This window comes from Lutra lutra, chromosome 16 (assembly GCF_902655055.1).
Source record: "Lutra lutra chromosome 16, mLutLut1.2, whole genome shotgun sequence".
Classification (NCBI taxonomy): Eukaryota; Metazoa; Chordata; class Mammalia; order Carnivora; family Mustelidae; genus Lutra; species Lutra lutra.
Window position 1 is genome coordinate 34,716,558 of NC_062293.1, and position 17,489 is coordinate 34,734,046.

The following is a 17,489-nucleotide window of genomic DNA, read 5'->3' on the forward strand; positions in this document are numbered from 1 at the left end:
CTTTCCACCCCATCTGTTTAGTTCCTCTCCTCCTGAACAAGTGTATCATTCAGTGCATATTTACAAGCAAATTTCATGCATACATGAGCCAATATAGATACTTTTCCCTATTCCTCCTTTTTTACCTAAGTGATGGCATACTGTATTTTCATTTTTTTGTCTTCTCCATTTTTTTCTGTAAGATTTATTTAGAGAGAGTGTGTATGCAGGTGAAGGGAAGGGCAGAAGGAGGGGGAGAGAGAGAATCTCTAGCAGACTCCCTGCTGAGCATGGAACCTGATTATATAAGGCTTGATTTCACAACCCTGAGATTATGACCTAAGCCAAAATCAAGAGTCAGATGCTTAACTGACTTAGTCACCCAGACACCCCATTGTCATTTTAAGCATAAAAATGTTATTTTTAAAGCCATTTTATTGAAGTATGATTGACATACACAAAGGTGTAAATATTTAATGTATATACAACTTGATGAGTTTGCAGGGAGCCTGATGTGGGGCTCAATCCCAGGACCCTGGGATCATGACCTGAGCTGAAGGCAGACACTTAATGACTGAGCCACTTTGGTGCCCCATCCAGTGTAGTTTTTACTTACATTTCTCTTAATATGATTGGTATTAAGCATTTTTTAAAAAAGATTTATTTGTTTTAGAGAGAGAGAGACCAGGTTGGGGGTTGAGGAGAGGCAGAAAGAAAGGGAGACAGGTCCCAAGCAGATTCAGCACTGAGCATAGAGCCCAGCATGGGGGTCAATCTCATAACCCTGAGATCACTACCTGAGCCAAAACCAAGAGAAGGACATTTGACCTACTGGGCCACCCAAGCACCCCAATATTAAGTATTTTTAAAGGCTATTTATATTTCCTTTTCTGTTGATTGTTGACATCTTTCTCTCTCTCTCTCTCTTTTTTGGTTTTGTTATGGTTCTTATTGATTTGTAGAAGCTCTTTGCACATTAACCCTTTGCCTGTCTATGATAAAAGTTGCAAATACATTCCCCCTATTTTGCCACGTGGTTGCGTCTTTCCTTGTATTTTTGTCATGTAGCAGTTTGTCTTTTTTTTTTTTTTTTTTTTTGACAGAGAGAGATCACAAGCAGGCAGAGAGGCAGGCAGAGAGAGAGGAGGAAGCAGGCTCTCCGCTGAGCAGAGAGCCCGATGTGGGGCTCGATCCCAGGACCCAAGATCATGACCTGAGCCGAAGGCAGCGGCTTAACCTGCTGAGCCACCCAGGCGCCCCCAGTTTGTCATTTTTATTTCACAGCAGAATTTGTGGAAAGAGTTGCCTATAGTTGTTAATTCTATTTTCTCACTTCCCAATCTTTCCTTACTAATCTCAGTTGGGTTGTCTGCAGAATTCTACTAAAACTGTTCTTATCAAGGTCACCAGTGATCCGTATGTTCCAATCCAAAGGTTAATTTTCTGTTATCTTACTCAGCCATTCAGCAGTGTCATTTGGGTATTGTGGACTACTATCTCTATGAATAATGTTTTTGGCTTAACTTCTGTGAAATAATGGAAAATATTGCACATTGCTCTCTGTCCCCAGTTTCTGATACAGAAGTTCTAAAACCTTTGTAATTTCCTAAGTGATAAGATCACTAAGAGCATGTTTGACTCCAGTTCCTGACAGAACTCTTAAATCCTTTGGGATTTCTTGGGTGCTAGGACTGTCTTTTTTCTAATGAGGCGGTGTTTGGTGGGCTTCTGGATGGGGGTGGTCACTAGAAACACTAAACCATGATTAGTAGCTTAGAACTTTCAGCCCCATTTCCCTCTGGAAAGGGGAGAGGGGGTGCAGATTGAGTTGATAATAGATCATGCCTATGTGATGAAGCCAGGTTTCAGAGAGCTTCCAGATTGGTGAACACATTTATGTTCTTGGAGCATCCTACCTTTCCAGGTATAGAAGCTTCTGTACTCAGACCCTTCCAAACCTCTCCCCATTTATCTCTTCATCTGGCTCTTTATCTGTATCCTTTATTATATAAAAACTGGTAAATAGGTATTTCCTGGAGTTCTGAGGATTGTTCTAGTAAATAATCAAACCTGAGGCAGTGTCCTGGGAACCTCTGATTTATAATTGCTTGGTCAGAAGTACAGATGACAACTGGGACTTTAATGCTGACATCTGAGGTGAAGAGGTGGGGAGGGCAGTCTTGTCATACTGAATACTTCGCCTGTGGAGTCTGTGCTAACTCCAGTTAGTGTCAGCATTGAATTGAATCCTAGGACATCCAGCTAGTGTATTGGAGAATTGCTTAGTGTAAGGAAAAAAGAACCCCACTTAAATTTAGTGACCAAATATGTCAGAAGTGAAGTAGTGAGACAAGAGGAGACATAGAGGAGTACTTTTTCCTAGACAGCCTCTATGAGACCTTCTGGTTTTGCTCTTCCTCACAGTTCATTTTTTCTCAATTTCTTTTGATAGTTCTTATTCTGTTTGATGTCTAAATGTTGAAGTGCCTCAGGACTTGGTCCTGAGACCTCATTTCTTCTCTATCACTGTACTTTGCCTAAATTATATAACTGAGTACCATAGTAGTACTAGTAAGGCCTGAATCTGTGCCTAACCCAATCAGTAATAAATCTAGATTCTAGTCTGTCTCTGGAATGCTATTTTCATATATCCAACTGTACTTTATAATCTGTTTGGATTTTAATTTCAACTTTACAAAATGAACTCCTTCCCTTCCCTTACCTACTCCCCCAAAATGCCCAGTCTTATTTAAGCAAACAGTACCAGCCAGTTCCTCAAATAAAAAATCTGTTACCCTTAATTACTGCCTCACCTCATCCAACTCATCATTAAATTTAATAAATGCCACCTGTACAATATATCCCAAATCCTTCAATCTCATAGCTATTATCCTAGAATAATCTCTTAACCAGAATTCTTTAACAGCATCCAGCAGGTCTCTGCTTTAACTCTTGCCTTTTGCCTATAATCCATTCTAGCTTAGAAACTGGAATCACTGTTTAAACATTTAAAATGGATTTTCTCTCTCTCTCTTTTTTAAAAATTGTATTTATTTATTTAGAGAGTACGTGAGTCAGGGAAGGGGTAGAGGGAGAGGAAGAGAGAGAATCTAAAACAGACTCTGGAAGTGCCAGACAGGGGGCTAGATTTCATGACCCTGAGATCATGGCCTGAGCTGAAATCAAAAGTCAGACAATCAATGAACTGAGCCACCCAGGTGCCCCAGATTATCTCTTATTTAAAATACTCCATTTAAGGGACACCTGGGTGGCTCAGTCAGTTAAGCATCTGACTCGACTTAGGCTCAGATCCTGATCTCAGGGCCATGGGATTAGGCCCCATATCAGGCTCTGTGCTGGGTGTGGAGCCTGCTCAAGATTGTCTCTCTCCTCCCTGTGGTCCTCCCTACCCCCCTGCTCACAGGCCTGCATTTTTTCAGTCAGTCAATCAATCCTTCATTAAAAACCTTCCCACTGGATTTTTTTTTTTTTTTTTTTTTTTTTTTAGTAGAGAGGCAGGCAGAGAGAGAGAGAGAAGCAGGCTCCCTGCTGAGCAGAGAGCCCGATGCGGGACTCGATCCCAGGACCCTGGGATCATGACCTGAGCCAAAGGCAGCGGCTTAAACCACTGAGCCACCCAGGCGCCCCCCCCACTGGATTTTGAATAGAATGCAGACTCATTACCTTGGCTCAATATGATCTGATTCCTGCTTAACACTAACATTGTTCTAACATTGTTCATAATGTTATTCCTTTTTGCCCATTGTGTTGCAACCACAGTGGCTTTCTGTCAGGTCTTTAAGCAAAATTTGTTAACCACTTCAAAATCTTTGCACTAGCTATTCTTTCTGCTTGGAGTTTTGTTTTGTTTTTCCTTTTCTGATCCTTCATGACTGGGTACTTTTGCATTCTGTTGTTAGAATAAATGTCACCTCAGGGAGAACTTCCTTGGCATTCACATTAAAATAGCAAGTAGACTACATTAAGCTAATTTATTTTCATTATATAACTTTTCAGTACCTGATATTTTCTTGTTTCATGTATCTAAGTTTATTTATCTCTTTAGTAGAAAGTAATTTTCATAAGAGTAAGGATCGTACCTATTTTACTTATTGCTGTATTTCTGGTACCAGTACAGTGTCTGGCATAATACAGGCATTTAAGTACTTACTAAATGTAAAAATGTGTAGGTATACGTAAAACTGAGTATATTTTCTAGTAACTCTTTTTTTATTTAATATGTAACAGCTTAGGGGCACCTGGGTGGCTCAGTGGGTTAAAGCCTCTGCCTTTGGCTCAGGTCATGATCCAGGGTCCTGGAATTGAGCCCTGCATGGAGCTCTCTGCTCGGCAGGGAGTCTGCCTCACCTCCCACCCCCCGACCCTGCCGCCTACCTCTCTGCCTACTTGTGATCTCTGTCTGTCAAATAATAAATAAAATCTTTAAAAAAAAAAAAGTAACAGCTTAATTTTTTTATTAGATTGTTTTATATTTCCTTTATGCAATTTGGGATCAGCTTCTATACCTGGTTCTCAGTTGAAGAGATAAAGAGGTGTGAATCTAAAAAAACACAACTGGGAAATCACATGCATGTTTCTCTTTTCTTTCTTTTTTTTTTTTTAAAGATTTTATTTATTTATTTGACAGAGAGAGATCACAAGTAGATGGAGAGGCAGGCAGAGAGAGAGAGGGAAGCAGGATCTCTGCCGAGCAGAGAACCCGATGCGGGACTCGATCCCAGGACCCTGAGATCATGACCTGAGCCGAAGGCAGCGGCTTAACCCACTGAGCCACCCAGGCGCCCATGTTTCTCTTTTCTGAATAAAACATTTTAACTATGCAAGTGTTTCTTATGCAATATGAAACATGCATGCATTTTAAAAGATGTCTTAATTCACATTTGTATCCCAAGAGTTTCAAGGAATGTGATCAATGCATCACAGTTCTTTGATTTGTTGAAATAGTGCATGTAAGGATGATATTAGTTGATGGAATTGTTTTATTTTACTTAATTAATTTGGGAATTATTTTATTTTAGTTGGTTAGAAGCAAACACTGAACATCTTGTGGAAAGGGATTATGAATCATCATGTAAAATATGGAGTGGAAGTGAAATGCTCTTAAATTTACACAAAATGGGCATTACCACTGCTACTTTTCCAATATTGCAGGTAAGATTTTTTTTCTACCTGTGACATTTATTTAGTGCATTAGAAATGGTTTAACAGTGAATAAGTTAATCCAGACTTTAAAAACTGTAATTTAACTTTTAAAATTATATTTTATTATCTAAGTTTGCTAATCTTTAACTAATGGTGTAAATTTTGAATTAAAAAATAGCATTATTTAGTTTGAAATAAATAAGGCTTAAAGGAATGAATTTCTTTGTTCAAAACCAAAGAAGTCAATATTTTTAAGTTCTAAAATTATTTTGTCAAGTGTTTTTATTTTAAATTAACATATAATGTATTATTAGCCCCAGGGGTACAGGTCTGTGAATCACCAGTTTTATATACTTCACAGCACTCACCATAGCGCATACCTTCCCCAGTGTCCATAACCCAACCACCCTCTCCCTCCCCTGCTCCCTCCGGCAACCCTGAGTTTGTATTGGGAGATGAAGAGTCTCTTATGGTTTGTCTCCCTCCCCATCCCACCTTCATTTTCATTTTTTGCTTCCCTACCTCCCAAAACCCCCACTTTGCCTCACAACTTCCTCATATCAGGGAGATCATATGATAATTGTCTTTCTCTGATTGACTTATTTCACTCAGCATAATACCCTCTAGTTCCATTTATGTCATTGCAAATGGCAAGATTTCATTACTTTTGATGGCGGCATATATATACCACGTCTTCTTTATCCACTCATCTGTTAGTAGACATCTAGGTTCTTTACATAGTTTGGCTATTGTGGACATTGTTGTTATAAACATTCAGGTGCACGTGCCCCTTCGGATCACTACATTTGTATCTTTAGGGTATATACCCAGTAGTGCAATTGCTGGGTCGTAGGGTAACTATGTTTAACTTTTTGAGGAACCTCCACGCTGTTTTCCAGAGTGGCTGCACCAGCTTGCACTCCCACCAACAGTGTAGGAGGGTTCCCCTTTCTCCACATCCTCGCCAGCATCTGTCATTTCCTGACTAGTTAATTTAGCCATTTTGACTGGCGTGAGGTGGTATCTCATTGTGGTTTTGATTTGTATTTCCCTGATGCGAGTGATGTGGAGCACTTTTTCATGTGTCTGTTGGCCATTTGGATGTCTTCTCTGCAGAAATTTCTGTTCATGTCCTCTGCCCATTTCTTGATTGGAATTCTTGTTCTTTGGGTGTTGAGTTTGATAAGTTCTTTATAGATTTTAGATACTAGCCCTTTATCTGATATGTCATTACAAATATCTTCTCCCATTCTGTCAGTTGTCTTTTGGTTTTGTTCACTGTTTCCTTTGCTGTGCAAAAGCTTTTGATCTTGATGAAGTCCCAATAGTTCATTTTTGCCCTTGCTTCCCTAGCCTTTGGCGATGTTTCTAGGGAGAAGTTGCTGTGGCTGAGGTCGAAGAAGTTGCTCCCTATGTTCTCCTCAAGGATTTTGATGGATTCCTTTCTCACATTGAGGTCTTTCATCCATTTTGAATCTAATTTTGTGTGTGGTATAAGGAAATGGTCCAGTTTCATTTTTCTGCATGAGGCTGTCCAATTTTCCCAACACCATTTTTTGAAGAGACTATCTTTTCTCCATTGGACATTCTTTCCTGCTTTGTCAAAGATGAGTTAACCACAGAGTTCAGGGTCTATTTCTGGGCTCTCTATTCTGTTCCAGTTATCTAGGTGTCAGTTTTTGTGCCAGTACCACACTGTCTTGATGATGACAGCTTTGTAATAGAGCTTGAAGTCTGAAATTGTGATGCCACCACCTTTGGCTTTCTTTTTCAACATTCCTCTGGCTATTCGGGGTCTTTTCTGGTTCCATATAAATTTTAGGATTATTTGTTCCATTTCATTGAAAAAAATGGATGGTATTTTGATAGGGATTGCATTAAACGTGTAGATTGCTTTAGGTAGCATAGACATTTTCACAATATTTGTTCTTCCAATCCATGAGCATGGAACATTTTTTCATTTCTTTGTGTCTTTGTCAATTTCTTTCATGAGTACTTTATAGTTTTCTGAGTACAGATTCTTTGCCTCTTTGGTTAGGTTTATTCCTAGATATCTTATGGTTTTGGGTGCAATTGTAAATGGGATTGACTCCTTAATTTCTCTTTCTTCTGTCTTGCTGTTGGTGTACAGAAAGGCTACCAATTTCTGTGCATTGATTTTATATCCTGACACTTTACTGAATTCCTGTACAAGTTCTAGCAGATTTGGAGTGGAGTCTTTTGGGTTTTCCACATAAAGTATCCTATCATCTGCAAAGAGTGATGGTTTGACTTCTTCTTTGCCGATTTGGATGCCTTTAATTACTTTTTGTTGTCTGATTGCTGAGGCTAGGACTTCTAGTACTATGTTGAATAGCAGTTGTGATAATGGACATCCCTGCCATGTTCCTGACCTTAGCGGAGAAGCTCTCAGTTCTTCTCCATTGAGAATGATATTCGTTGTGGGTTTTTCATTGATGGCGTTGATGATATTGAGGTATGTACCCTCTGTCCCTACACTTTGAAGAGTTTTGACAAGAAAGGATGTTGTACTTGGTCAAATGCTTTTTCAGCATCTATTGAGAGTATCATATGGTTCTTGTTCTCTTATTAATGTATTGTATCGCATTGATTGATTTGCGGATGTCGAACCAACCTTGTAGCCCTGGAACAAATCCCACTTGGTCGTGGTGAATAATCCTTTTAATGTACTGTTGGATCCTATTGGCTAGTGTTTTGGTGAGAATTTTTGAATCTGTGTTCATCAAGGATATTGGTCTGTAATTCTCTTTTTTGATGGGGTCTTTGACTGGTTTTGGGATCAAGGGAATGCTGGTCTAATAAAATGAGTTTGGAAGTTTTCCTTCTATTTCTATTTTTTGGAAGTTTCAGGAGAATAGGAATTAATTCTTCTTTAAATGCTTGATAAAATTCCCTAGGAAACCGTCTGGCCCTGGGCTCTTGTTTCTTGGGAGATTTTTGATGACTGCTTCAATCTCCTTACTGGTTATGGGTCTGTTCAGGTTTTCTATTTCTTCCTAGTTCAGTTTTGGTAGTTATAGATATCTAGGAATGCGTCCATTTCTTCCAGATTGTCAAATCTGTTGGTGTATAGTTGATCATAATATATTCTTATAATTGTTTGTGTATCTTTGGTGTTGGTTGTGATCGCTCCTCCTTCATTCATGATTTTATTTATTTGGATACTTTCTCTTTTCTGTTTGATAAGTCTGACCAGGGGTTTATCCATCTTATTAATTCTTTCAAAGAACCAGCTCCTAGTTATGTTGATTTGTTCTACTGTTTTTTTGGATTCTATTTCATTGATTTCGCTCTGATCTTTATTATTTCTCTTCTCCTGCTGGGTTTAGGCTTCCTTTGCTGTTCTCTCTCCAGCTCCTGTAGGTGTTGGGTTTGGTTGTGTACTTGAGACCTTTCTTGTTTCTTGAGAAAGGTTTGTATTGCTATATATTTTCCTCTCAGGACTGCCTTTGCTGTGTCCCACAGATTTTGAACAGTTGTGTTTTCATTTTCATTTGTTTGCATGCATTTTTTTCAATTCTTCTTTAATTTCCTGGTTGACCCATTCATTCTTTAGTAGGATACTCTCTAGCCTCCATGTATTTGGGTTCTTTCCAACTTTTCTCTTGTGATTGAGTCCTAGCTTCAGAACATTGTGGTCTGAAAATATGTAGGGAATGATCCCAATCTTTTGGTACCAGTGGAGACCTGATTTGTGACCCAGGATGTGATCTATTCTGGAGAATGTTTCATGTGCACTAGAGAAGAATGTGTATTCTGTTGTTTTGGGGTGGAATGTTCTGAATATATCTGTGATGTCCATTTGGTCCAGTGTGTCACTTAAGGCCTTTATTTCCTTGTTGATCTTTTGCCTGGACGACCTGTCCATTTCAGTGAGGGGGTGTTAAAGTCCCCTACTATTATTGTATTATTGTCAATGTGTTTCTTTGACTTTTGTTATTAATTGGTTTATGTAGTAGGCTGCTCCCATGTTAGGGACATAGATAATTAAAATTGTTAGATCTTCTTTTTGGACAGACCCTTTGAGTATGATATAGTGCCCTTCCTCATCTCTTATTACAGTCTTTGGCTTATAATCTAATTTATTTGATATAAGGATTGCCACCCCAGCTTTCTTTTGATGTCCATTAGCATGGTAAATTGTTTTCCACCCCTCACTTTAAATCTGGTCTGTCTTTGGGTCTAAAATGAGTTTCTTGTAGACAGCATATTGAAGGGTTTTGGTTTTGTTTTTTTTTTTTTTTAAGATTTTATTTATTTGACAGAAGAGAGAGAGATCACAAGTAGGCAGAGAGGCAGGCAGAGAGAGAGAGGGGAGGAAGCAGGCTCCCTGTGGAGCAGAGAGCCCGACGTGGGGCTCGATCCCAGAACCCTGGGATCATGACCTGAGCCAAAGGCAGAGGCTTTAACCACTGAGCCACCCAGGCGCCCCAAGGGTTTTGGTTTTTTATCCATTCTGATACCCTATGTCTTTTGATTACAGCATTTAACCCATTTACATTCAGGGTAACTATTGAGATATGAATTTAGTGCCATTGTATTGCCTGTAAGATGACTATTACTGTATGTTGTCTCTGTTCCTTTCTGGTCTACTGCTTTTAGGCTCTCTCTTTCCTTAGAGGACCCCTTTTAATATTTCCTGTAGGACTGGTTTGGTGTTTGCAAATTCTTTTAGTTTTTACTTGGCCTGGAAGCTTTTTATATCTCCTTCCATTTTCAGTGATAGCCTAGCTGGATATAGTATTCTTGGCTGCATGTTTTTCTCATTTAGTGCTTTGAATATAGCATGCCAGTTCTTTCTGGCCTGCCAGGTCTCTGTGGATAAGTCTGCTGCCAGTCTAACATTTTTACCATTGTATATTACAGACTTCTTGTCCTGGGCTGCTTTTAGGATTTTCTCTTTGTCACTAAGACTTGTAAGTTTAATATAAGATGACGGGGTGTGGACCTATTCTTATTGATTTTGAGGGGGACTCTCTATGCCTCCTGGATTTTGATGCTTGTTCCCTTTGCCATATTAGGGAAATTCTCTACAGTAATTCGCTCCAGTATACCTTCCGCCCCCTCTCTCTTTGTTCTTCTTCTGGAATCCCAATTACTCTAATATTGTTTCATGTTATAGTTATCACTTATCTCTCGAATATTCCCCTTGTGGTCCAGTAGTTTTTGGTCTCTCTTTTGCTCAGCTTCTTTATTCTCCATCATTTGGTATTCTATATCACCAATTCTCTCTTCTGCCCCTTTATCCTAGCAGTAAGAGCTTCCATTTTTGATTGCACCTATTTAATAGCTTTTTTAAATTTCAGCTTGGTTAGATTCTAGTTCTTTTATTTCTGCAGAAAGGGCTTTTACTTCCAGACAGTGTTTCTCTAGTATCTTCCATGCCTTTTTCGAGCCCAGCTAGCACCTTGAGAATCGCCATTCTGAACTCTTGATATGACATATTACCAACGTCCATATTGATTAGGTCCCTAGCCTTCGGTACTGCCTCTTGTTTTTTTCCTTTGTGGTGAGTTTTTCCGCCTTGTCATTTTATTCAGTTAAGAATATATCAACGAGGAATAAAATACTAAAAGGGTGGCAAAGACCCAAGAAAAATGTATGCTAACCAAATCAGAAGAGACCCCAAATTGAGGGGAGAAGCAAAGGGGTTAAAAGAAGTTCAAAAAAAATAAAAAAAATAAATAAACAAAAAATATAGACTAGGGAATAGAACAGAGCCACCCACTTGATTTTGGGTGTATTTTGGTCTCAGAAGAATCTACCTACCAAATTTTAAAGAAAAACCTACACACACACACACACACACACACACACACATGCACACACAAAAATAAGGGTAAACATGATGAAGGGAGGGAATATGACTATAAAGATGAAAATCTTAAAAATTCTAAAAAAGGAGTTGATAAGTTAGTTGGGAAAAGAAAGAAAAAGAACATGGGGAGAATTTGCTTAGGCAGGACACTAGAACAAAGCCCTGTGTTAGATTTAGGGTATATTTTGATTTATTAGAAAAAGTTGTATCCCAAAAAAACCCTATATGTATACAAAAAATAAAGGTATATACAACAAAGGATAAAACATGACTATAACAATGAAGATTTAAAAAGTTTTTTTTTTAGGGACGCCTGGGTTGCTCAGTGGGTTAAGCCTCTGCCTTCGGTTCAGGTCATGATTCCAGGGTCCTGGGATCAAGTCTTGCATCTGGCTTTCTGCTCAGCAGGGAGTCTGCTCCCCCCTTTCTCTCTCTGCTTGCCTCTCTGCCTACTTGTGATCTCTGTCTGTCAAGTAAATAAATAAAATCTTAAAAAAAAAATGTTGAAAAACACATATTGAGCATTTTTTAAAAAGATTTTTTTTAGAAAGGTTTTGTTAAGATAAATTGGTTTAAAAAAGTTAAAAGATGAAAGAGGAAAAAATTAGAATAAGAAATTTTAAAAATTTAATTAACTTTGCAAGACTAAAGAATCATGGGGAGAAAGCCATGCATTCCATGCTTTGCTTTCCCCTCCTCTAGAATTCCGCTATTCTTCTTGATCAGTGAGCTTGGTCTTGGCTGGATGTTCTTGCTGATCTTCTCGGGTAGGGGCCTGTTGTAGTGATTCTCAAGTGTTTGCTCAAGGAGAAATTGCGCCACCCTTGCCAGGGGCCGGGCTAAGTAATCTGCTCGGGTTCACTCTCAGGAGCTGTCGTTCCCTGAATGCTTTCCGAAGAGCTCTGGAAGAAAGGAATGAAATTGGTGGCCTCCCAATCTCCACCTGGAGGAGCCGAGAGCTCAGGGCCCCACTCCTCAGTGCGCCCTCCAAGAAAAGCGCTCAATCACTCCTGTCTTCCTGGTCTCCAAGCTCACATGGCCTGTGACCGAGCGTTTCTGCCTCTGACACACAGCCCCGTTTGGAGTTTCCAAACCCAGCAGATTCCTCTTACTCTGCTCTTCCGGTGGGTCTCCCCAGATCTGCTACTTGTTGGGTCTCTGCTCAAAGAGCAGTGGTCTGACTGTGCCACGGATCACAGTTTAAGGTAACCCCGAGCTGAGATCTCATTCCTCACTTCTGTTTCTGTAGCCGGCTTCCCTGCTCTAATACCTGCGAGCTCTGCTACACTCAGACACCCTTGATCCTTCTGTGACCCCGCAGGACCTGAGACCACACTGTACCCGCAAGGGCTTCACGCCCGCTTAGCCTCTAGAGCGATGTCCCTCAGTGGAACAGACTTTAAAAGTTTGGATTTTATGCTTTGTTGCTCCACCGCTTGCCAGGAGCCAGCTCTTCCCCTTGCGGTCTATTTTCCCGTCGCTTCGGATTCACTTCTCTGCACGTCCTACCTTTCAAAAAAATGGCCGATTTTCTGTTTCTAGAATTGCTGTTCTTCTTCTCTTTGATCTTCTGTTGGATTTGTAGGTGTTCGTAATGGTTTGATAACTATCTAGCTGAACTCCTGCTACCTGATGTCATCTCAGTCTGCTGCTCCTCCACCATCTTGACTCCTCTCGAATAATCCTTTTAATGTACTGTTGGACCTGTTAGCTAGTATGTTGGTGAACATTTGGCATCCATGTTCATCAGGGATATTGGTCTGTAATTCTCCTTTCTGTTCGGATCTTTGGTTTTGGGTTCAAGGTAATGCTAGCCTCATAAAATGAGTTTCGAAGTTTTCTTTCCATTTCTATTTTTTGAAACAGCTTCAGCAAAATAGTTATCATTTCTTTTTTAAATGTTTGGTAGAATTTCTCTGAGAAGCCATCTGGCCCTTGTTTTTTTTTGTTTTTTTTTTTTTTTTTTTGGGAGATTTTTGATTACTGCTTCAGTTTCCTTACTGGGCATTGGTCTGTTCAGATTTTCTATTTCTTCCTGTTTCAGTTTTAGTAGTTTACAAGTCTCTAGGAATACATCCATTTCTTCCAGATTGCCTAATTTGTTGGAATATAGTTGCTCATAATATGTTCTTAAAGTTGTCTGTATTTTCTTGATGTTGGTTGTGATCACTCCCCTTTCATTCATGACTTTATAAATTTGGGTCTTTTTTCTTTTGGATAAGTCTAACTAGTGGTTTATCGATCTTATTTTTCAAAGAACCAGCTTCTAGTTTTGTTGATCTGTTCCGGTTTCTATTTCATTGATTTCTGCTCTAATCTTTATTATTTCTCTTCTGCTGGGTTTAGGCCTTATTTGTTGTTCTTTCTCCAGTTCCTTTAGGTGTAAGATTAGCTTCTATATTTGAGACTTTTCTAATTCTTCGAGAGAGGCGTATATTGAGATATACTTCCCTCTTAGGACTGCCTTTCCTGTATCCCAAAGGTTTTGAACAGATGTATTTTCATTCTTGTTAGTTTCCATGAATTTTTAAAAGTCTTCCTAAATTTCCTTGTTGACCCATTCATTCTTTAGTAGGATGCTCTTTAACCTCCCAAATGTTTGAGTTCCTGCCAAATTTCCTCTTGTGATTGAGTTCAAGTTTCAAAGCATTGTGGTCTGAAAATATGCAGGGGATAATCCCAATCTTTTGGTATCGGTTGAGACCTGATTTGTGACCCCGTATGTGATCTGTTCTGGAGAAAGTTCCATGTGTACTTGAGAAGAATGAGTATTCTGTTGTTTTAGGATGGAATGTTTTGTATATATCTATGAAGTCCATCTGATCCAGTGTGTCTTTCAATGCCCTTGTTCCTTTGTTGTTCTTCTGTTTGGATGATCTGTCCATTGCTGTGAGTGGGGCATTGACGTCCCCTACTATTAATATATTATTATCAATGCGTTTCTTTACTTTGGTTATTAATTGGTTTATATAATTGGCTGCTCCCATGTTGGGAGCATAAATATTTACAGCTGTTAGATTTTATTGTTGGATAGACCCTTTAAGTATGATATAATGTCCTTCTTCATGTCTTACTATAGTTTTTGGTTTAAAGTCTAGTTTAAAGTCAGATATGAAGATTGCTACCCCAGCTTTCTTTTGAGGTTCATTAACATGGTAAGTGGTTCTCCACCTTTTCACTTTCAGTCTAGAGGAGTCTTTAGGTCTAAAATGGGTCTCTTATTGATCGCATATTGATGGGTCTTGTTTGTTTTTATCCAGTCTGATACCCCGTGTCTTTTGATTAGAGTATTTAGTCCATTTACATTCAAAGTAACTATTGAAAGACGTGAATTTAGTGCCATTGTATTGTGTGCAAAAGTCCCTGTTTCCGCACATTTTTTAAATAAAGATTTTATTTATTTATTTGAGAGAGAGCATAAGCAGTGGAGAAACAACAGAGGGAGAAGGAGAAGCAGGCTCCCCACTGAGCAGGGAGCCTGACGTGGGGCTCAATCCCAGGACCCTGAGATTATGGCCTGAGCTGATGCACCTTAACCCACTGTGTCACCCAGGTGCCCCCATTTCTATAGATTGTCTCTGTTTCATTCTGCTCTATGTTATTCTTGGGCTTTCTCTTCACTTACAGGATCCCCCTCAATATTTGTTGCAGGGCTGGTTTGGTGGTCACATATTCTTGCAGTTTCTTTTTGTTCTGGAAGCTCTTTATCTCTCCTTCCATTCTGAATGAAAACCTTGCTGGATAAAGTATTCTTGGCTGCATGTTCTTTTCATTTGGTACCCTGTTTATATCATGCCAGCCTTTTCCTACCAGGTTTCTGTGGATAGGTCTGATGTTACTAGTCTGATGTTCCTCCCTCTGTAGGTAAGGAGCCTCTTGTCTTGAGCTGCTCTCAAAATTCTCTATTTTCCTCTAAAATTTACAGGCTTCACTATTATATGTCAGGGTTTTGATCTATTTTTATTGATTTGGGGAAGGGTGCTCTCTGCCTCTTGTGCATGAGTGCTTGTTTCCCCAGATTAGGGAAGTTCTCAGCTATGATTTCTTCACATATGCCTTCTGGTACTCTCTCTGTCTCTTCCCTTCAGGCACTCCTAAAATTCTGGCATTGGTATGTTTCATCGCATCATTAATTTCCTGAAACTTTGTTTATGGACTATTATTGTTTTTCCTCTCTTTTTTTTCCAATTTCCTTCCTTTACATCAGCCTGGCTTCTAGATCACTTAACTTTGTCTTCTACCTCATTCACTCTAGCTGTTAGTATATCCAATTTAGACTGCATCTCAGTTATAGCATTTTTATGTTCGAGCTGATCAGATCTCATTTCTGCACTAAGAGGTTCTCTATGCTTTTTTCAAGCCCAGCTATTAACTTTATAATTGTTATCCTGAATTCCATCTCTGACATCTTGCTTATGTCCACATCAATTAGACCTGTGGAAGAGAATATTACCTCTGATTCTTTTGTTGTGAATTCCTCCTTCTAGTCATTTTGCCCAGAGAAGAATGGGTGGACAAGTAAGCAGAATCAAAAATACCAATCATGACCCAAGCAAAATACACACTAGACAAATCCAAAGTGGCTGGAAACTAAAACAGAAAAGCAAACAAAACTAAAACAAAACAAAAAAGAAAAAGGAAAAAAGGGGGTGAGGGAAGAGAGACTATATATAATCTCACAGGGTGGACAAAGCAGGGTGATCCTCTCGTTCCTGAGTGAATTTTTGTCTGTGTGTTAGTAGGCACTAAATCCCAAAATTGCAAAGAAAGTAAAACATATATATGCAAAATAAAATTGAATAGAGTGAAAAAAGGCCAAAAACGAAATATATATCTACAACATGTAGATGTAAAAAATAAAGGTTAAAAAGCGACTTAAAAACAAAGAGTTGAATCCATAAGAAAGTAGTTGAAATGGGAAAAAAAGAAAGAAATGGAAAATTTTAGACTGAAAGATAAACAAATCATGAGAAAAAATATCTCAAGTTCTATATATTATTTTCCCCTAGTGCTGGAGTTGTACATTCTTGTGGGAGCCGTAAATTAGTTGTGCACCTGTTCTTCCTGTTGGTCTTCTGGGGGAGGGTTCTGCTCTTCTGCTTCTCAGGTATCTTTGGGCAGAATTGCACTGCCTCTTGCCAGAGGGCTGGGCTTAGGGTAAGCTGGTCCTCTGTATAGGTTTTGTTCCTGAAGGCTTTCCAAACCTCTTTATAGGATCAGGAAAAAAATGGCCGAGCCCTGATCTCCAGCCCCAGAGATGAAAGATCATGGTCCCTTCTCTTTAATAAACGCTCTGGGACAGTCTTCACTTCTGTATATGCCAAACTCTGCAGACTCCTGTGGTACATGCCAACAGCAGTCCTCCCTGGGGCGGTCAGGTGGGGAGGGGGGGAATCCAAGGAACCTGCATTACTGGGGCTGAGAGGAGTTGTGGACTGCCCCGAGAGCTTTTGCCCAGTCATGGGGACTCGTTTTGCCCCTCCCAGGTATGGCAGATGGTCCCTGCATTCCAGTCCTTTTCAGGTTGCTCAGTAGGAGAGTGGTCACCTGATCTGCCCGGCTCACAGTTTATGGCAACCCAAGCAGAGAGTACCCTTCTGGGGTCAGTGAGCTCCACTGATTGGGCACTCTACTCTACCGGCTCAGGCTCCTCTGTTAGTTCTGTGGCTCCTGGGATCCTGAGACAACAGTGACCCACCTAGAATGCTGCCCTTTTTATTCCCTAAGCCTCTTTCACATAGGGATGTCTCCCATTGGAGCAGATTTCTAAGGGTTCCAATTTTGCCCTCCTGGCCTATATTATTTTCCAGCAGCGGGCTTATAGAGGCTCCCTACCTCCCACCCTGGTTATCTTCTGATATCTCCCCACAGATTCAAGTTTCTGCACCTCCTACCTTGCAAAAAGCAGTTGCTTTTCTACTTGTAGAGTTCTAGATATATTTTCTTACATCTCAGGCTGAATTCATGGGTTTTCAGAATGGCTTGATAGTTTTCCAGCTAAATTCAAGGGACCCGATGAAATAAGGTCCCCTACTCTTCTGCCATCTTGCCTCCTCCTATCCTCTTTTCTTTTTTGTTCTTAATTACTTAAATTAATAGACTTTAGTTTTAAGAGTGGTTGTTTTATTTAGGTTTACAGAAAAATTGAGCAGAAAGGACAGGATTCTCATAAACCCTCAATCTCAGTCACACACACACACACACACACACACACACACAGTTTCTCCTGTTAACATTTTTACAGTAATATAGTACCTTTCTTACATTTGATACAATATTGTTATATTATTGTTAACTAAAGTCCGTAATGTACATTAAGGTTCACTCTCTGTTTTGTAAAGTTCTATGAGTTTTGATAAAGATAAAGTCATGTATCTACCATTACAGTGTCATATAGAATATTTTCACTGCCTTAAAAATCTTCTGTGCTGCACTTACTAATTCATCCCTTCACTATACCTCATTTCCTCTGCTGAACCTCTGGCAACCAGTGATTTTTTTTTTTTTT

The 17,489-nt window shown here is 39.5% G+C and overlaps 1 protein-coding gene across 2 annotated transcripts in view; it reads left to right on the forward strand.

The window, feature by feature from the left end:
- The window catches only part of BRIP1 (BRCA1 interacting helicase 1), a 188,318-nt gene that overhangs the window by 68,670 nt on the left and 102,159 nt on the right, over positions 1–17,489 (forward strand). For both annotated transcript variants that reach the window (XM_047707226.1, XM_047707227.1), the window contains exon 10: positions 5,019–5,151. In XM_047707226.1, coding sequence (XP_047563182.1) covers positions 5,019–5,151 — 133 coding nt within the window. The remainder of the gene's footprint in view (positions 1–5,018; positions 5,152–17,489) is intronic.